Source organism: Erythrolamprus reginae, chromosome 3 (genome assembly GCF_031021105.1).
Source record: "Erythrolamprus reginae isolate rEryReg1 chromosome 3, rEryReg1.hap1, whole genome shotgun sequence".
NCBI classification, from domain to species: domain Eukaryota; kingdom Metazoa; phylum Chordata; class Lepidosauria; order Squamata; family Dipsadidae; genus Erythrolamprus; species Erythrolamprus reginae.
The window spans coordinates 154,905,491-154,928,062 of NC_091952.1; the positions used below are offsets into that span (position 1 = coordinate 154,905,491).

Here is a 22,572-nt window from a genome sequence, read left to right on the forward strand (position 1 = left end):
TTGTATGCCGCCCCTCTCCGCAGACTCGGGGCGGCTCACAGCATAACACAACAATTTATAACAAATCTAAATATAATTTAAAATATTTAAAAGAACCCCATTTTGCTAACAAACACACACTCAAACATACCATACATAAATTGTACATGCCCGGGGGAGGTGTTTCAGGTGCCGGAAGCAAAATTGTGCTCCAACCCATGCTCGTGCACCAGAGCCACGGAGGTGCACACAATTAGCCATATCGGCAGGAACTCACTACTGGTTCTCTATGAGATACTGGTAATGAAATGACAATGCAATGTAATTTTCCTGGACAAGCACTGCTATATGTCCCCTCTTGCTAAATCTGGCAAATGTTACTTAAAATGATGGGAACACTTACATCGATAAAGGAGGTAGTTTTGTGTGTTATGATTCAAAGCCTCATCTAACAGAATTATTTTATATTTTGTATATCCCCAGTGAAATTAATCAGAACTTGTTTATTTTTGCTCTTCCTGAAAGAAATTCTTTAAACATCAATTCTGTGTATTTGTCAATGAAAGACTAGAGATTTCATCTGTGGAATTATTGAGTTCATTCATAAAAACACTTTTAATATTCTTTTATGATCCCATAGAGAATATAAGGGAATACTCATGAATGTAGAATGTGCTTTACCATACCATCCAAAGTGATATACTAAGATGTGTAGACTTCAACTTCCAGAATGCTGTCCGGAGATTTCTGGAAGTCTAGATATTTTAGGATTATAAGTTTGAAAAACCCGGTCAAAAAATTGGGCAAATTAAAATCCTTTTTAGGGACCTGTGCTTTGGTCTCCTTTAAAAAAATTACAGATTATCCTGAGCAGCATATCTATGAAGGAAGACTCTAATAGAAATATGCTTTATGCATACAAATATAGAAAGATACCTAGAGATCACTAATCTCCCACCTTCATGGATTATCATTTATGAGAAGTTCACAACGATCTCAACCGAAGTTTTCCTCAGCTCTGCTTTGCCTGAATATGCAATATTGATGCTCTGTCATTGAGCTGTAATAATTCTGGCCCTAAAAATAGACACAAAGTTCTCCCAATCATAAAACCGCCCTCCTCTGTCTGTATTTATATTCTGGACTAGTCAGATAATGAGGAAAGGTTGAGCAGGAGAGATATCTGGACAGACATTATTATTGATCTGATGTATCCTAGAACTGTTATCACTGGAAAAATAAGACCCATCCCATTTCTGATGTACGTACTGATATAGGGAAAAAGTTCCAATGGGTGGAAGGATTTTTTACCCTTGGTTCTAATTGGTTCTAAAACTGGATGTAAAGTTTATTAGTAGAGAAATTATAATTGGAGCAAAGAACAACGCAAGGGACTTTAGAAAGACAACATTATGGCAATTCAAGTTTTTGATGAAGTTTTCTTATATTCCATATTTTCATATCTTGGCTTTAAATCAATCCAAAGACATTGCATTTGTTCAAAGTAATTTATATATGGGATGAGAACTTATAACAATTATTTTTTCACAAAGTTTTGCTTTAGTCCAGGTGTTACTCTGCCTTGTAGTGTGTGATTTTGTATTATTTTATATGGTGTGATTTTATATTATTTTATATGGTTGTGTAATAATCCAAATTCAGAGGGGGGAATATGCTTTGGGGTGAAGGCTCACTTTGTGTTTGCCAGAAAATGTTTAAAAGATTTGTGTAGTGGGGCAGGAAAAAGCACAATGGATGAGAGATCTTGAGAGGTCTGAAGTGTGTGCCCACACAAGCTACAAATTCTTCTTCTACTTTCAATTCCAGATTGGTGTACGGTTTCAAGAGAGTATAGATTTGTAGTTAAGTATTTAAGCAGTTAAAGTATAGATTTGAATCTAGTTAACTAAAATAGTAATGAGCAATAATTCCTCAATTTGACAAAACCCACACAGTATCAGAAATGGGAACTGCTTCTTTTCTACTTTTTAAATTATTTTAAATTTTATTTAAAAGTTAAAAAACAACTCCAATAAAAAAGTGAAACAAAATCAAACAAGACAAAAAGAAAGAGAATTAATTTCCAGAAAGCTTTATTCACTTCAGTCATTGTCCCTGGTCCATCCAGAATCAATTACCCTTGAATAATTCTTAATAATAAAACTTTTTCTTAAAATTAATATTGGGGTCTTTCCACATAATTGCATTTCCAAAGTCATAAATCTTTGTTGTGGATACCTTCATATAATTACTTTTCAAACATTCTGTCATCTCCAAATTTTTTAGATTCATAGCCCTTTATCATTATCCACCAAATCTGTAATTTCTCCACAAAGTTTCTTCTCTTCCAACTCTGTTGCAACAGATTAATTTCTAATCCATCTGACTGCAAATGTAATTCTGTTGTTGTCTATATCTGAATAGCCTCTTTAGGGTGATTTATAATTGTTGTTGCTTCACTGAACTTATCTAAATTTTCAAAAAGAGCTTTTAAACTATGAAACATTCTTCTTTTCAAACACGTGCCATAAAGCTTTTGTTGTTACCATTTTTAGCGTAATCCAAAAACATACACAATTCACCTCAAGGGCAATCTGTTCTACAGTTAGCTAACTGCAGGAGGAATTGAGATAATTTTTCTCAGCATAGAGAGTAAATAAAAGAGATAAAATGGAAAGTTCCGTTCTCTTTAAGAGGAAAAAAAGATTAGAGAAATTTTCAGAAATATAGTAAATAGCACAGTTCTTATAAAAAGTGGCAAAACAAACATCTTACTATAAGAGTCCAATGTAAATCAGCTTACTTACTCTATGCAAGAAATAAATCATTGTGCCATTGACTTCCATGTGGCAAAAATGACATTTTTCATTATTATAGAAAAAAATGCAGTTATTAAAGGATATAAATTTTAGGTTTATAATCCAGCAAGGAATAAAAATAGATCAGCATTCAACCAGATGTTTAACATTTAAAAAGTAAAGCAAAAATGAAAGAAAACAAATTAATTTTTTTTTAAAATGAAGGCACACTTAAATATCTGAACAGCTGATAGGAAATGATGGAGACATGACTCTCCAGTTGTTTTTACTGTGAACTACAACCATCAAGATTCTGATTAATTGGTAAGTGAGTGGCCTCCCGAGAGTCATCTGGGGTCATACCTAGTTGCTCCTGTTCAATCTAGGCAACATTTTGCCACCAAAGAGTCAGCTTTGTCAGTGAAATCAGCTGTTAGACAGTCGGGGGGGGGGGGAATCCTCCCAGCCGCTCAGAGCACCATTTGTGGACAATTTCCCTTTTCTGCTTTATCCAGAACATTTCATGTTAGCATCAAACATTCATTAAGCAGAAAATAGATTAAACAATAAAAATTTTCCCTTGATAACATTTCAGTTCTTGATTTGACTTTGATGGTTGTTTCCCTAATTATTCAATTACATATCTTACCTGAACGATTGTTGGGAGACATGCGCACCGGAGAGATGGAAGGTGTGCGTGAGGAAGAATACGGTCTTTGCCTATCCCTCTCTATCGTTGATGATGAAGCTACAAAATGATACTGTGACCATCCATCCTGCATAGGAACAGCATACAAGAATAATAAAAAGGCTGAACAGGATACAACTATGAAAGAAAATACAAATATGAAATATTTATTTATTTAACAAACTCCCTTGTTGAGGGCCAGCCTTATTCTTTATTAACAGGCAGGTCTTCAACATTATCTGTCTCTATCTATATTTTTACTTAAAAATCCTTTTCTCAAAATAATATTTCTTTTGAAATGTGCATTAAGTGCAGGCTGATTGACTTTCCCTTCACCAATACATAGACCCATATATACTGTAATGTGAATGTATGAGGGTGACTTTATTCTAACTTTCTTGTGTTCTGCGATGCGTGCGTTAACACAAGAATGCAGTCAGAAAAGAAGAAAAAACTTCTTCCATTTTCCAACACCTGAAAACAACAGGACATGAAATTGATTTTGAAACAACTAAATTAATTTTCAAAACTGAACACTCCAACATGAGAATAATTATGGAAGCCACTGAAATAGAAAAACACCCCCACAACATGAACAAACATGATGATGCCTCCCGCCTATCAGACATCTGGAAACTAACCCTAATCAACAAACAAATTCCAGCCATGAAAACTAACACCGGACCCAGAACAACACAGGATGCCACCACCACCAATCACCATCACCAGTTCTAAACCCATACCCATCCCACAGACAAAATACCACCACCACCCAGAAGCCAAACCATGGTGGCATCTCCAACTGCTGCACCTCACTCCAACACCCAAACAAAGCAAACACATAGCCAGACCACAAACTTGGAGCCAAACCAAAACCTGGGATGTTACACTACAGACATACATTACAAAAGAGTTGACTAGTCTGCAGGCATCAACTGCAACAATACTCAGGAAGTCACCCCTAATGTGCAAACATCAACTGCATCAATTATTCAAGGTGTTATCCCATCAACTAATCAGGATGTTACAACACAGCCAATCACAGCTTGCAGCAGTTGAGCCAGCACTCCACAACCACACACACACACCAGTATTTATAAAAGGACGGCAGCTCCAATCACGTTTTGTTCACCCTAGCATGAAGCCGAAAGCACCAGCCTGAAGATGACGAGTGGGATCTCAACGAAATGTCTCCAAGATTCTATTAATCTTATATGGGAAAGACCAGAATACACCTATAAAATTAAATTTCTATATAAATTTTAAATTTCTATATAATCTTTGAATTGATTTTGTTTAGAATAACTTCTTAAAGTTTCAAATCTCTAAAAGTACACAATTATTTCAATTATAACAAATAAAACATTACAAAATAGTTTATTTCTACTCTCTAAATGCTGCTATCTGGTGAATGACAGCATTTCTCTGTGAAAATTCCATACTAATGGAGTAGTTTCTATTAAGTAATCCAAAATTACTTAATAGACATTTCCTAGAAAAAGTGAATGTGAATTGGGAACAAAGCAAGCAATGAAGCCATTGCTTTAAGTTGGCAAATAGTGGACTTATTTATTTAGCCTGAGAGTATCAAAAGTTTTAATATGAAAAGATGCTCCTAAGAGATTGGGAGACAGCTCTGCAATAACCTATTCTGATACCTCTCTGAAAAGACCTGTGGCTTCAAAGATATGATAGGAACCATAGTTCCCTCTAAGCTGTGCAGTGCACTATGGCGCAGAGGTTTTTACCTCTCAGCCCAGGAATTTCAAATTCAGCACGGCGGACCGACCTCCGCGCTGGAATTTGAAATGAGAACTGTTGCTGCTCTACAAACATAGATTAAATTAAATCCTGGATTTTAAGGGATAGAAAGATAGAAAGGGAAGAGGGAGGGAGAGATAGAAAAGAAAGAGGGAGAAAGGAAAGAGGGAGAAAGGAAAAAGGGAGGATGAGATATAAAGGAGGGAGAGGGGGGAAAGTAGGATAGAGAGAGGGAAAAGGAAGGGAGAGAAAGAGGGAGAAAGGCAGGGGAGAAAAAGATAGAAAGGGAAGAGGGAGGGAGAGATAGAAAGGAAAGAGGGAAAAGTAGGATAGAGAGAGGGAAAAGGAAGGGAGAGAAAGAGGGAGAAAGGCAGGCAGAGAAAGATAGAAAGTCTGGATGTACCAATAGGTATGGTTAATTTATTATATTTGATTTGTTCTAGCACCCACTTAAGCACTGCTAACTACCTAAGATTAGCCTCTTACAACAGCCATTGCAAATTATAAATCTTTCCCTCTAGAAATACCAAGATGTATTTGAGAATGGACAAAGACAAAGATGGAATGGTCATCATCAATGTGAGAGACAGACGTGAGAAACTGTAAGGCGAGCCAGACTTTTTTGACTTATTAAATACATTTATGAATATATTGGATATTGATAATGTTTTTAATCTGAGACTGACAGACTAAACCTAAAGTTCTCAAATACATCTTGGTATTTCTAGAGGGAAAGATTTATAATTTGCAATAGCTGTTGTAAGAGGCTAATCTTAGGTAGTTTGGAGTGTTGAATGATTACTGTGTATTTGAAAATAAACCATTGAAAATATAGAATTATGGATGCAAGAACTCGCGCATGTGTGATAGCACGCACCCACTTTATTTATTTATTTATTTATTTATACATACATACATACATACATACATACATACATACTTCTATGTTGCCCAGTCCCGAAGGGACTGCCGCTCAAACACTATACTTTTCCGCCCCCCCCCAAAAAAAAAATTAGAGGGAACACTGATAGGAACATGTTGTTTGTGAAGTGATCCGTACGGTTCACCACAGAAGTCAATAATCAAATTTGTTGGGTATGGATTTTTGATCTCAGCTACCTAATACCACAGTTAACATGAGCTAGTTCTTAAGATTATAGGAATAAAATATAGGAATTTATGTTTTGCTTTGACATTCCTTCATTCATTTTTCTGCTGATTGCCTTATTAAATTGAGGTTTAAATGTAATTTGATTTGCTCATGAAGCAAAATGATAGCAAGAAACATAAAAAATGTTGTTTACTTTTCTTTTGGCAGGGGCAGTCTTCTCTTTAGTTTAATAATATATGAAAATGAAACTTAAATGAAATTATGTTTTTCTTTTCAGATCAAAACAAATGCTGTTATATATTATACATTTCAAATTACAAATTTGATTTGGAGGGACTATATCTCCAACATCTTTTCTAATGCAGTTATTGCATTATAACATTATATACATAATGTTATATATTGAACATTAGATATATAATATTAAATATAACATTTAATATAACATTAGCCTTCCTTTACTCCATTTCCATTTATAAGTTAGATATACTTCAGTTTTAAAAGTGATTACTGGTAAACATTTAAACCAATTTTTAGAAGTCAAAAGGGAATATTATCAATTAAATGCAAAAATAAATACTAGGTGACATGCTAGTTGCCTTCATAAATTAGTTTTAGATTTAGTACTTTTAATGGAATTTAATTAAATTGATTTGGATATTGTAAAAGTACAATAGATTTGGGACTCCTGAAGTCAGCATGTAACCACTCCAAAAGTAAAATGTTGGGTATTTCTGAACCTATTTGTATCCATCCTAATTAAGCAAAGTTGAGCAAAAAATATATGATATGCTAATATATATGCCACATATATGGCATATATATAATTTCTTTAAACTAGGCAATAAGATCTAGTTTTTAATATAACTACTAAGAAAGATTCTAAAAAAAAGTCTTAGGAAGACTTTGAATCATAAGCCTGTTCACAATTTCCCCACTATTTTTTTAAAATAGATAAATCCACTCATAACTATTACTTATTAATACTGAAGTTACAGTTGTACATATTAATGTTTTCAGAGTATAAGATGCACCGGAGTATAAGATGCGCCTTAGTTTTTAGCATCCTTAGTCTGGCCAGTTTCAGGACATTATTTTATCCACTGGTTAGGGCTTTAAAATACCTTATTTAGAGAGAGTAACAATGAAAGAGCTTGCAACCAGGTAAGAGCTGGGAACCTCATTAGCACCTGGTTAGAGCTGGAAAGAAACATTTGAAGCAAGTTAGAGCAATGAAAAAAACTGCAAGAACAGGACTTGGAAAACATTCTTTGCAGGCAGTAACGATGAAAGAATCTGCAAAATAAGAGCTGGAAAAATTGTTAGCACCTAGTTAGATCTGGGGGGAAAAAGCTTTGAAAAAAAGCTGCATTCAGAGTTTAAGACGCACCTGAATTTTCAGCCTCTTTTAGGGAGGAAAAAGGTGTGTCTTATACTCTGAAAAATATGGCAAATAATTCTTCAAAAAAAGGTCAAAGAAAGAGATGAGTGCCCAATAATAACTCTGCTGCTACTCTTTAGGTGCATAACATATTAATATATTATGTCCTAATATATTAATATATTATAACTCCATTAATATTTTATAGCATATTCACAGTATTTAAATGAATAAGATTTCTGAAATATAAGGTATCCATTGGGATTATAGCTAATCTTTTAGTCTTTATATCCATCTGTATTTATTAACTGTTCTATTATTTAGCTTAGTCTTTTCTGGAGGACTGAGTGATGAAATTTTAAGTTCTAGCAGATATATATAGGTCATAGTTCAGTGACACTTAACTTAATTTTTTTATCCAGGTTGTCAAGCACCAAATAACTGATAAAACAAACAGTGGATGAAAATTTCTAGGTTCTATCATATCTCAAGATCTAAAATGGTCACCTAACATTAAAAATGTCATCAAAAAAGCACAACAAAGAATGTTCTTTCTGCACCAGCTCAGGAAGCTCAAAGTGCCCAAGGAAACTGTCATCTGCACCTCTATAACTGTCTGGTTTGGTTCTGCAACCCAACAAGATCGACACAGACTTTAAAGGATAATCAGAACTGCAGAAAAAACAATTGCTGCCAACCCGCTCTCCACTGAGGCAGGTTGACATGTAAACTGCACAAGTCAAAAAGAGGGCTGTGAAAATATTTACTGACCACGCACATCCTGGATGTAAACTACCCTCAAAACGACGCTATAGAGCACTGCATGCCAAGACAACTAGACACAAGAACATTTTTTCCAAACGCCATCACTCTGCTAAACAAATAATTCCCTCAACACTGTCAAACTATTTATTAAGCCTGCACTACTATTACTACTAGCTTTTTCTTGTAATTCCTATTACCCATCTCCTCCCACTTATGATTGTATGACTGTAACTTGTTGCTTGTATCAAGATTTCATTAATATTGATTCTTTCCTTGTTGCTTATTTGACTCCTATGACAATCATTAAGTATTGTACCTTATGATACAATATATAAAAGTACATTTTATTTTATGTACACTGAGAGCATATGCACCAAAGACAAATTCCTTATGTGTCTAATCACACTTGGCCAATAAAGAATTCTATTCTCTGAAACTAAACATGGTGGGTTTTTACTCAGCATTTAAGTTATTTTAATCAATCATGAATGAAAAGCAAATACTGAGGAATATTGCCAATACTGTAAGTGTAAAAACAATAATTGACTTAGAAACTTACTATGTGGTGCCCTCATATAGTAAAGTTATAGATGAGAATGGATCTCGATTAGTATTGAAAGAAAAATGCTTTCTCCACTCTCCTTTCCAATTCACAGAAAAGCAACCGTGACCTCAGAAATAATTGTATACTGTGGAGAACTACAGTGTAAAAGTTTTGGAATACAATATAGATGGTCTCTGCTAGGAATATAGCTTTTTGATGCTAATGAAATTCAACAGAAATGAGTGCTTCATCAAATTTAAAGACTGGCAAACTAGAGTGAAGATAATTATAATATATTCTGTGGAGGAAATCAAGACCAATGTTAAAATAAATAAGTTAAACTTTTAGAGCTTATAAAACTATCTTCTCATATTTGCTTTTCTTACAAATGTTCTGCCAAAGAAACTGCCAAAGCAAGTGAACTAATTCTTACTTTTTTGACTCTTAGAAAATGAAGTATTAATGCATTTTAGGTTCATATTTCCCAGGTAGTTTAATAATAATACCTATCTCAGATTTTTAAGACTGCTGAATATCAGGTGAGATCACTATTCAGCTAATGACTGAACAAGCTAGAAAAGAAAAGAAAGGTTTTAGAAAAGAACTTTTGCTAGTTCAACCTGAAGTGTTCTGCATGGAAAATATATGCAGTCCATGGCAATCCCTTCCCTTCAAAACCCCTCAGTATCGAACCAGGGCCTCTTCCTTAATCTATGCTTTCATTTATCATATAGTGGTACCTCTACTTAAGAACTTAATTCGTTCCATGACTAGGTTCTTAAGTAGAAAAGTTTGTAAGTAGAAGCAATTTTTCCCATAGGAATCAATGTAAAAGCAAATACTGCGTGAAAATCCATTAGGAAAGAAATAAAAGCTCAGAATTTGGGTGTGAGGAGGAGGAAGAGGAGAAGGGCAGTTGCTGCCAAAGGAAGAAGGTGAGGTGAGGGGAATAAAAAAAATCCAAAACTTTAAGGCTTAAAAAAAAAAGAGGAACTTTGAAGTGGCGAGGAGCATGCGCCTCTCATACACCCATAAGAAGAGGCAAAAGAATCTTGAATACCTGGTTCTTATCTAGAAAAGTTCTTAAGTAGAGACGTTCTTAGGTAGAGGTACCACTGTATATAGCTTTATGACTTCAGTTCATTTATTCAGCCCAATTTTACAATTTCTACGTTTTCTTCTTCCATCTCAAAATTGCCACCATTACAGAATGCTAATCAATGTTACATTTTCTTTTTAAAAAAAGCTTTAAAGTTTATTTCTTTTATTTTGCATGAAATGGACTAAACATAATTTTTGCAATTTAGGTTTGCGTATGTATATAAATGCATATGTGTATGCATATATATGTGTGTGTGTATCACTAATATAACAAAGTACAAGTGATTTATGGCTTGTAGCAAAAGCAAAATGTATCTATCTTTAGTGTGACAGAGAAACGTAACATCAAAATGACGATTAAAATACACTGTAAAAACTATTTTTTTATAAAGTGTTATCAAAATCTGTAATTTGATTTTTTTCATTTATTGGATCTGTGCATTTCTAACTTATATCTGAATGTCAAAACCCCATTACTCAATCAGTATGACAAGAATTACAGGACCATTTTCTTCCATTGTATTCCTAAAATTATTATAATGTCCTCTACCTAACATTTCTAAGAATATTTATTCTTTCAATGTACTGTATAGTGGAAAGTATTTTTTTTTCTTTTTCAAACTACAGTATTTTAAAAAGCTGCTGCAGTTATGAACAAAAAGAGAAGACACAATTTTTATCCCTATGAATCTTATCTCTAATTTTAGTTTTAAGGATGGTTAAATTCAGATCCAATTTAAATAATTCAAAGGTTCATGTATAGCTTACAGCTTTATCTTGCTATGGCTTACAATTCAGTTTCTTGTGTTGTTTGGCAAAAGAACAGAAGGAACAGCTCATTTTATATTCATTTCAATGAATTTTAAGAAGCACATAAGTATTCTAGCAACTATCTAAGCAAATGCCATATACTGGATGTTTCAACATGGAATTAAATATGCAATTATAATTATGCAAGATGATTATTGGCTGGTAGGAGAAATGAATTCTTTAGAATTGCAATAATTTAGAGTCCCCCATAAAATAGTGCACAAGCTTCCCTGAACTCTCTGAAATGCAAAAAACATCACAACGGGCAAACCAGAAGTCTGCTTTTCTCAACCCATTTGGCCGTTTTTTCACATTCCAGGCTTCAGTGAAGCTTGTGCACATGCGGGGGCCAGCGCTGGGGTGCACATGTGTGGTGTGGAGGGAAAGGGTGTGGGCACGTGCAAGCATGCTAGCACAGCCAACACACACTCTTTTGGCATGTGAACCAAACAAGATTCGCCATCACTGCCTAAGAGCAAATACAATAATTATGTCCAACTAATAACAAAATGAAGTTAATAGGATGTATGAATAAGAAGGCCAACATTGTTACTGAACCGTTTTCATTTCTAAATCAGGCATTCTCTCTTATACCTTTTTCTCACAAAGAACTGTCTAACAAAAGAAATGAATCGAAACAAAGAATAACTGAGCCTTTAGAACAGCACAAAAACAACGGAAGGTTGCCTGCATTAAAGCCTGTGACAAAACCCCCCAAAGAAACAAAATGAAAAAAGGGGCAGGAATCATCCTTGTTAAAGGGCTGCAATAAGCTGGTAAAGCAAGAATGAAATGATATCTTTTGGAGAATTTAAAAGAACACTTTCCTTAAGTGAGATATTGCTTTTTAAAAAGTATGTGTTATTGTTTTAGAAGGAAAACCACTATTTAAATTAACTTGGTACAGAGAGAGCAGTTGGACAGCCTGCTTAATTGTGTGTAAAATAATAAGAGTGCAATCCTGGGATGGAGATTAAATTAACTAAAACTTGCGCCATAGAAATAGGTTCCCCCAAATGAATATATCTGTATTCATGTAATAATGAGACCTAATAAACCATTATTCCCTCTGCTGATTCTTGAACAATATAGCTTGCTTACACTGAATATGAAAGTGCTGAAATTATTAGTTGCATGGACTCACTCATAAAGTTCTAGAATAATTTGTTTTCTAGCTGCATGCACTGGTCATTTTAATTTCCCTTAAGAGTCTTATTTTATTTTATCACAACAAGGAGGAATGTAGCCCAAAGAAGTTGGAAATGGTTTCATAGCAGCAGTATACTTCATCTCGCCATGTAAAATATGACAACAATACAATATTTCTTTTCTTTAACAGATATAAAATGATATAAACAGATATATTTGCATCTCTAACTTTGGTTTGGCACAGCAACCAAACAAGAGAGACACAAACTTCAGTGACTAGTTAGGTCTGCAGAAAAAACAATTGCAAACAGCCTGCCTTCAATTGTGGACCTGTATACTGCACTAGCTAGAAAGAAGGCTGTAAAAATATATAGACCCCCCCCCCACACACAATCCTGAGCATAAATTGTTTCAACTCCTTTTGTTAAGGTGATGCTACAGGGCATTGCATGCCAACACAATTAGATACAAGAACAATTCGAACAACTAAACAACTACCGTGTTTCCCCGATAGTAAGACCCCCCCCGATTGTAAGACATATGGGGGGTTTCAGGGGGGTCGGCTAATATAAGCCATACCCCGAAAGTAAGACATATGTCTTACTTTCGGGAAAACATGGTACTATGTAAAAGCGAGGGAGCTGTGCGCCCAGAGCTTGGGCCACCCGGCGGGTGAGGTGGCGGCCCTGGCCAAAGCGGCGGGGCGGCCACCGCCCGAGCTCCCTCTGGAGCCTGCTGCCGCCGTCGCACTTCCTCCGCCGGCCGAGGAGTCCTCGTTATCCGCGCCGGGTTTGGAGTAAGGCTTGAAGCTGGACTTGTCCTCGGCGCCGATGCCGCTGAGCTTCAAGGGTCCGCCTTTGGACGTCTCTTTGTCGGTGTTGGGCTTGCGCAGGAAGCACAGTTGGAGCTCCCGCTCGTGCCGCAGCCAGAGCCGCGCCGCTTCGGCCAGGGCCGCCGCCTCGCCCGCCGAGGACAAGTCCAGCTTCAAGCCTTACTCCAAACTCGGCGCGGATAAGGAGGACTCCTCGGCCGGCGGAGGAAGCGCGGCGGCAGGCTCCAAAGGGAGCTCGAGGCGAAGGGCGCGCGGGGAGCTGCCAGAAAGGAGGCGGGCGAAGGAGGGCGCAGCTCCGGCGCCTCGCCCACCCACCCGGCGTCTCCGAAGCTTACCGGCCGGGACGGGCAACACGGCGGGAGCAGCGGGAGCAGCAGGAACAGCAACAAGCAGCGAAGCAGCCCAGCGAAGGCTTCTCCTGCCGAAAGGCGCCCGCCAGAGACCGGTAAGCTTCGGAGACGCCGGGTGGGCGGGCGAGGCGAGCGGCCGGAGCTGCGCCCTCCTTCGCCCGCCTCCTTTCCGGCAGCTCCGGACGGGGCGGGCAGGCGGGGATGCGGATGTGTCTCCGTGTGTTTGTGTGTGGGGGGGAGGGTGCTACTACTTTTTACCGGACACGGGTGTTGCGGGTTCGGGTAGGTGGGTTGGCCGGGTGTGTCTTATTTTTTCCAATATAAGACATACCCCGAAAGTAAGACATAGGGGGGCTTTTGGGGGTAAAAAGAAAGTAAGACACTGCCTTACTATCGGGGAAACACGGTAATTCCCACAGCACTGTTTTATGGCCTGGGATGTTAAACTATCTAGAAGGGCTGTATCACTACTATCTTTCTCTTCTCTCCTATTATCTATTTCCTTAGCTTTTTATGACTATAACTTTTCTGTTTGTATCTTATGATTTATGATGACTGATTTTATTTAGTATCCTATTATGATTTATGTGGATTGCTTTTATATAGTATCTTATGACTCACTGGGTGCTATAACATGATATACTGTTAATGGCTGGAGTATCTATTGCATGTCTACTTTTAATACACATCTTAAGCACATAAGCAAGTTTGCTTATTCAATTCAACATTTTCTATGATAAAAAGATGAACAGAATCCAGGCTGCAAAGTAAGCCGGTTTTGTTTCACTTGGTCACAGAAAGACGCTTTGTGAATTCAACCTCTGCTTGAGTCATACAGGTTAATACTAGCAAGTTACAAAACATATACATATAAGCATGGAAACCAGGTAATGCTGCAGCTGGGAAAGTTCTTGTTGTTTTTGTACCAGAGGTAGCATGGCAGTTAACAGGAAAAAACTGTAATTGGTAAAATTTGCTTTTTTCAGTTGAGAGATCCACTGAATTTTAGTTCTAGTCCAGGGGTGAGGAACCTAGGTCCTTCAATGACTTTTATGACAGGAATTCTGCAAGTTCAAGTCCACAAGTCATAAAAGGCCCATGGTTCCCTACCCCTGGACTAGTCAACGCTACCATGTTTGAAAGATTAGTTCTGGTAAAAGCCACAGCAATTTTAACCAAGAAATATTAGACTTTTTTGAAAGCCACATTCATTTACTTTTGAATACAACCGAAAGTACCGTAACTGCAGCCTTGACCTACATAAGCCCTTCAGACATCTTGTCTCAATTCTTTTGCCTAAAGCAAGTTTGAGATTTCATTGAATAACTAACTTCAAAAGGAAGGTTGTCAGTCAGTTATTCAGAGTGATGTACCATAAAGAGCATTTCTATCTGTCTTAGAGAAAGATCAAAGAACACATCCTACTCTCTGCAGTGATACAATCTTTTAATAACAAAAGTTACAAAGCATCCAAAAATTTGTTGCAATTCTAAATCTACATTTTAGCAGTCAAGTAAATGCCTTGGCTTTATGGAATGCACCACATTCAGCAGCCTTGGCATAAGCAACTAAGAGCAAAATTTAGCAAATGCCAATTATTGTTGCCAGATTTTTAAACTGTCACACAATAATTTTAAATATACAATACAACTGTCTTCAAAGTATATCTGATAATGTTGATATTCCATATTTATTTATTTATTTATTTATTTATTTAATGCTGCCCTTTTTCTTAGACTCAGGGAGGTTTACAACATGTTAGCAATAACACTTTTTAACAGAGCCAGCATATTGCCCCTACAATCCAGGTCCTCATTTTACCCACCTCAGAAGGATGGAAGGCTGAGTCAATCTAGACCCGGTGATGAGATTTGAACCGCTGACCTACAGATCTACAGTCAGCTTTAGTGGCCTGCATTACTGCTCTCTATCTGCTGCGCTATATCGGCTCATATTTGACTAAAAGAATAAAAACACAGCATTCTTGTGTTGTACTTTGAAATACCCTTTAATTAGTCAACCTACACTATATAGATAATAAGTCTGATTATAAGGCATATGCAATACACATAGACTATGACCCCATACTGCCTGTATAATTTGGGTATCCACATCATATCTTTATAAGTCACCTATGGCAAATAAAGGAATAGAAAACAAACAATTTCTGAATTTAGTTATCGTGTTTCCCTGAAAATAAGACCCTGTCTTATATTTTTTTGAACCCTGAAATAAGCGCCTGGCCTTTTTGCCATCTACTCAAAAGCTTGATTGGGCTTATTATCAGGGGATGTCTTATTTTGGGGAAAACAGGGTAGTGTTTGCTTTATGCCATGATGGTATGTTCAAGAAAGGATGACATAATATCAATCTTTATTCTTTTGCAACCCCAAATGAGGATTGACAAAAGTATTAGATAGGAAAATATAACAATAATTGCTTATTTCATATTGCAACATTCAAACATGAGGTTTGAGGAGAGTATTTGTTTAAACCAACCTACTTAAATTCAGTTGATGGGGTTTAAGCTGATATAGCCTCAGTGCAATTTGAAGCAAATACATATGTGAATGTACACTTCTCTGTCTCTCTTGCTATTTTTTAAAACCCCAGTAATCTAGTGATAGTTAACTTTGTTGTCCAAAGACCTCACAAAATGCAATGAGTGTATGGCCCCTGTGCCCCACCCCCGTGCATGTGGTTATGTGCATGCACCCCACCCACCCCTTGCATGCTCATGCAGCCCCTGACATGCACCCCACACATATGCATGCGGCCCCCATATGTGTCCCACCCCAGGCATGCCTGCATTGTCCCTTCGCATACACTCGGGATGGGCTACAGCCTGGATGGCAGGGAATGCAGTGGGGCAGCGAAAATGGAGCTTCACCCCAGAGCACCCAATTTGCTCTGAAAGATGTTGGAAGAAAATGCAGGGCATCCTGCATAAGTCGTGCCCACAGTGTGGTAATAAAAATTTTGGTAGCCCTTCACTGCATGCACCTTACCTCCCTGTGTATGCACATACGGCCCCTTTGCACATATGGCAAAGACCAAAAGACCAGCAGGCTGGCGGAAGGCACATGCATGGCAGAGCTCAGCTGGGACGATGGCTTGCGTGTCTCTCACATGCATGCCATAGGTTCGCCATCATGGCAATAATCTCTTAATTTGGGATAAAGTTGGGGCGACTTGAATCGAGCTGAATGTCTAAGGACCAGATGCCATTCCTGACACCTGTGGGGAGTTCACAGCAGTCATTTTCTCTTGAGAGAAACTTCTGTTGCTACATAGGATTGAACTATCAACCTTCTGAATGAGAGGCAAGCATCTTAATTTCTAGGCCACTGTGTCCCTCCCTAATTTGCACACATTTATTTTATATGCTGCTAGGCAATTTTTTTTTGCTAGTGCTTAAAACATTTTATCTGGTGTAGGTTCACAGATTGTCAATATTTGTACAGATGCTTATACTTGGCAATTTTGAATATATCTGTTTTAATCAATTATCTCTATTGCTTTATAACTAATTTTGATTTTTTCCCAATATAGCTTCTTTTAACAGTGTTTCGACATACTTTTAATAACTGCAAAATTTGTCTGATTTAATGAAATTTGAATAAAATTCTTATTATTTAATAACCAAAACATACTCTGGTGTGTATTAAATGATGAACATTTTATTTATTGTACTTTGAAGACCATGGAAAAAATTTTGTGGATGTTTTTCCTTAAAAGAAGAATTCCTTAAGTGAATGAAGCCAGGATGGGGTGGGGAGATCTTTTGGTGGTAGGTAAAATATTCCAGAATTTTGGCAATATACAGCAGGACATTTTTGTATCATGTTATGTTTTAATAACAGATGGCTGGTGCTAACAGTTTTGACATCACAAATCACTTGTCTGGAGACATGGGAATGCCGGTTCCAAGCTTCCTCTCTACAACTAGGTAAGAAGGAAAGAAAAAAATCTCAAGCAAACTCCTAATCCAGTACTGTTTTATTAAAAATCAGTACCTTGTCTTCAATCAAATACATCAACATGAATTAAAATAAGAAAGTTGGTGCCTTTGATGCCCTTCCCTAAGGGCTCAGGCAGCTTTAGCAGTTTCCTGCCTGTAGCCAGTATTCCTGGCAGGCAACTGGGCTGTTTAAATTGGAGCACGAAGCTCCTTTTGTTTTTTGCTTTTTAAGCCCTTGGAACTAGCGGTGTGGAACCAAGACCCCTCTGTGCATCTTGCAATTTTAGAATATTTAGGAGCACAAAGTTCCTCATGGGATCAGGCTGCCTGGGCTTTTTAAGGTATCACTTGAGCCCCCCAGGTCTAGCGGTGTAGAGCCAAGATTCTTTGCACTGCCCACAATCATTTAAATTGTTGTGGAGCACGAAACTCTTATAAATTCCGGGCTGCCTGTGTTCTTTAAACTGGAGTCCTATAGTAAGGTTGAGCTCTTAGGATCACCACGTGGAGCTAGGCTTGGTCACACTACCTGTTGTGGAATATACAGAGCATGAAGCCCATGTCACTGCTGCGGTGCCTTTCTGACAAACGCAGGAGCCTCCTGACCACCCCAATAAATAATTTTAGCAAGGGAATGATATCAGCCTCTGCAGTTGGCTCAGAGAAAAGGGGTCAGGTTGATCAACCGGAATCTCCAGTGCTTCTGGATCTGTTGCATGTGCCCTATGGCGGGCTGAATTTTTTGCCTTAAAGAGGATGGACTTAAACAGGGCAGGTTGGAAAAGCCCCATAAAGACTGGCTGTCAGGCCATATTCCTTCATTATCTGAAAGTCTCTTTTTGCCTTTCTCCTCAGGGACTGGATAATGCTCCTCTGGGAGGGAAACTGGTGAATAGGCTTCCCGAAAGTCCCCTTGCAGTGGGGAGCCAGACAATGGCAAGGATTCACAGAGAAAGCAGAGGCTACTGTGGGTGCATGTCTGGACGGATGCATGTTCTGCCGGTTTATGACACAAGCCTTCAATTAAAGGTAAAAGTAGCCAAAACAGACACACACATGGGAAAATGCAGCAACAACAACAACAACAACAACAACAACAATTTATTGGATTTGTATGCCGCCCCTCTCCGCAGACTAGGGGCGGCTAACAACAATAATAAACACAACATGGACAATCCAATAATAAAAAACAACTAAAAACCCCTATTATAAAACCAAACATACACACAAACATACCATGCATAACTTGTAATGGCCTAGGGGGAAGAGCTATCTCAACTCCCCCATGCCTGGCGCTTTCTTTATCCAAAGAAAAATAGAAGCAAAACTCCCTTTTTAAATTCAAAGGGATTTCTTGTAAAAACAAAACACACTTGAATGCAGTGAGATAACAAAGACAATAAAACTCCAGTCAATTAACCAGTAACTGTGAAATTCGTCACAGCCACTACTCTTCAGACGTTGTAAAACACACTATGATTTATGGTCAAAGTCCTGAAATCCAAACAGAGTCCTAAGAACAATCTTGAACTGCAAGTCAAGGTCCACAAGTACGATCAGATAATCTTCCACACTGCGAGGCCGGCACGCTGCCCATTTAACAGCAGCCCTAATTACTTGAACCCCACCCAACCACAGGTGGACTCTCTTATCGCCTGTAATACTTTTGAAGCTGTTCTCTCCTATGCATAGCTCTACGTATGCGTGGGTCTATCATTGTTTCTTCATCAGAGTCTATCGAAGATAATGAGGACTGGCTTCTTCCTGGGCTGTCTGCCAGGCCCCCCTCTTCCATCTCACAGACACTTCCTTCTTCAGATGCTCATTCACTGGCTGACTCTGTTGGCAGCAAAACAGGTCTGTGACATTTGGATGTTTTCCCCACCTCCACCTCCACAGTCCTTGGGGCAGGAGCTGGGCCAGAGCTAACCACAACACTGCATTCCTGCAGTTATGCCCTGCCTGGTGGCTTCTGCAATAATTGATCGCATATGCTCTGGAATTACTGATTCTGCCGCATGTCTGGGCAAAGTCTCACTGCTGTTGCGGTGAAAGTGACCTCAGGAACAGTTCTGGCTCTTTTACAGATTTGCTCACAAATCCCTGCAGTATTTGGCAAGTCTGACACTGAGCCCCATAGTCCTGTATTGGTGACAGGCAATAAGGAGCCGTGTGAAGAAAACTGCTCTCCAGTTCCCTCTAGTGACAGGCCCAGCAAGTACAGCCTATTGGAGTGGCTTGGTTCTCTTCCTATTTCTGACAGTTGAGCTCTTTTACTGTCAGCTCTAGCACAGAGCTTTTCAAGGGCCCATTCTCTCCTATGCTCATCTTTTTGGGCTGCTTTAGAGCCCTTATGAGCCATCTCTGTCCTGCCTCCAGACTTTGAGGCACGTTTGGCTTTTGAGGGGTTCTTATCAGAAAGCTCAGCGACTCAACCATTATGATTGGGAGTCAGTCAGTGAAACCACTCACTGTGTAGAAGAAATAAAGTCCAGGAATAGTCCATAGAATTAAATGTTCTTTAAGGGGGAATTGACAGGTCTGTCCTAGCTGTGGGACTGAGTCAAAAGCTTGAGATCATTACCAATGAAGGCATGTCCTTACAGCTCTGAGAGACTCAGTCCAATCAGCAGACTAGGGTCAACCAATTTCTGGATACTATCTCCACCAAAATGGAGAAACTCCAAAGTTGATTATGATTACTTTTGCTGATGGCAATGTCTTCTCCAGAGCAAGAAACTGATTTTTGTGAAAACTCAGAAAAATATACCACATTTTTCAGAGCATAAGACACACCGGAGTATAATACACACCTAGATTTTAGAGGTGGGAAACAAGGAAAAAAGTATTGGTGTAGTAATAAATCATTTAATAAAATACCAGTGTAGCAGAATACGTTTTACAAACATGTATACTTTTTACAATTATGTACACTTTTTAAAAACTTCAAACTTGGTAGCTTTAAGACTAGTGGACTTCAACTTCCAGAATTCCTCCTCCAGTCATGCTAGCTCAGGAATGGGAGTTGAAGTCCAAATTTGAATATCCTTGCACCATAATCCCTAACCTAGGGGTCTTCAAACTTGCCAGCTTTAGGACTAGTGGACTTCAACTCCCAGAATTCCTTCTCCAGTCATGCTTGATGAGGTAATTAGAGAGCAAAACCAGCCCCATTTTTGTGGAAAAGACCCGTTGTACCTACCTGAACGGTCTTCTCGATGCACTGGAAGGAGAGTCCAACATGGGTAATGTACCAATCCTATTGGTAGAGACTGAGTTATAATTAGCATAATAATAGCTACCGCCCCCTTACTGCTCCCATGAGCCCCAGTTTTAAAAACGAAAAAACCAATGTAAGAGGATAACCAACTTTTATTAATACAACTAACTTCAACTCCCCATCTCCGACGTCTCTGAACTTCAACTAGTCGGGTGGGTTTGGACTCTCCTTCCAGTGCATCGAGAAGACCGTTCAGGTAGGTACAACGGGTCTTCTCCACTGCATCTGGAAGGAGAGTCCAACATGGGATATACCAAAGATTTACTGCCCATGGGAGGGAGAAGGTCTTAACTGGGACGTTGGAGATGCACACACTTTCTGTAGCACACGCCTGCCAAACGCTGCCTCAGCAGACGCAAATGAGTCCAACTTGTAGTGCTTAATAAATGTCGTAGGTGCCGCCCAAGTAGCAGCTCTGCAAATGTCTTCTATAGAGGCCTGTGTCGTCCAGGCCGCCGATGTGGCCGCACTCCTGGTCGAATGAGCCGTTAAGCCCTGCGGGGGATCATGACCTCCCGCCCTGTAGGCTTCTAGAATACAGTCCTTTAGCCAACGGCTTATTGACTTAGAAGATAGTCCAAGTCCCATTCTGTGTTGAGCAAACGAAATAAACAAAGTCTCAGACTTCCTGAATGCTGCCGTTCTCCTGATATAAATCTTTAGAGCACGTCGTACATCAACCTTATGCCATCTTAATTCTGACGGATGGTTTCCATGCGTGCAAAAGTCAGGCAAGATAAGTTCTTGTTTCCTGTGGAACAAAGTGTTCACCTTGGGGATGAATGACGGATCCAAGCGGAGTACCACTCTGTCTGGATAAAAGATACACAAATCTGGCCTCACAGAGAGTGCTGAAATTTCTGACACTCTGCGTGCCGATGTGACCGCTACTAGGAAGGCTGTTTTCAAGGAGAGGAGCCTGATTGGAATGGATCTCAGAGGCTCAAATGGTGGTTTTGTCAACGCCTTGAGTACTATTGATAAATCCCATGAGGGAAATCTCCGTACCGGTGGTGTATGTGAATTTGAGGCTCCACGTATAAAGTCTCTGACCCACGAATGATGGGCTAACGAACGAGCCTCTGGTATCTGGATCATGGTGGAGAGTGCTGCCACCTGTCTCCTTAAGGTGTTAGGAGCCAGACCCCGATCTATTCCTGCTTGCAAGAATTCCAACACCGTAATCACCGATGCTTCCTTGGGGTTCTTGCCCTCCTTGTCACAAAAGGTACAAAAGGCCGCCCACGTAGCCTGGTATATCCTTGAAGTCGAAGGACGTCGAGCAGCCTGAATTGTGTCGATGACCTTCTCCGGCAGATCCTGGTGTTTTAATCTGCGCCTTTCAAGTGCCAGACGGTTAGTTGTAGCCACTGGGGATCCGGGTGTAGTAGGTTCCCTTGGCTGAGGGTGATGATGTTGTCTGGTATCCTCCATGGTGGAACTAATGACAGAGCTATCAGGTCGGCAAACCATGGCCAACGTGGCCAGTGTGGTGCCACCATCAGGACCTCTGCCTTTTCCTGGAGGATTTTTTCTATGACCCTTGGTATCAGGTTCACTGGAGGAAATGCATACAGCAGTCCTGTCGGCCAATTTGACCGCAAGGCGTTGACCCCTTCCGACCCCGGTTCCGGGTAACGTGAATAGAACCTTTGGGTCTGCGCATTCCGGTGGGTGGCGAACAGATCTACAGATGGAGTCCCAAACCTGTGCGATATCTGTTGAAAGAGCGCTGGGTCCAGCCTCCACTCTGACGGGTCTAAAGTAGTCCTGCTGAGCCAGTCTGCCTGGGTGTTGATGGTCCCGGCAATATGCTCTGCGGATAAGGACGCTAGGTGAAGTTCGGCCCAGTCGAACAGCTTTGTTGTCTCGTCCATGAGGCGACGCGACCTCGTGCCCCCTTGGTGGTTCAAATGGGCTCTGGTCGCTACATTGTCGGTAAGCACTAGTATGTGTTTGTTCTGGACAATAGAATGGAAGGCCTGCAGAGCTAGGAAGACCGCTCTGAGTTCGAGGAAGATGATGTTTACAGGTGACAATTCCTCCGCTGACCATATGCCTT

General features: G+C 39.2%; 1 protein-coding gene across 9 annotated transcripts in view; it reads right to left on the minus strand.

Annotated features, from left to right (window-relative positions):
- CTNND2 (catenin delta 2) overlaps nucleotides 1–22,572 on the minus strand; it is a 269,783-nt gene that overhangs the window by 19,942 nt on the left and 227,269 nt on the right. For all 9 annotated transcript variants that reach the window (XR_011558671.1, XR_011558672.1, XM_070747087.1 and 6 more), the window contains one exon: nucleotides 3,427–3,553. Coding sequence is in view for 7 of the 9 variants with exons in the window: in XM_070747087.1 (XP_070603188.1) it covers nucleotides 3,427–3,553 (127 nt within the window). In the remaining 2 variants the exon portion in view is untranslated. The remainder of the gene's footprint in view (nucleotides 1–3,426; nucleotides 3,554–22,572) is intronic.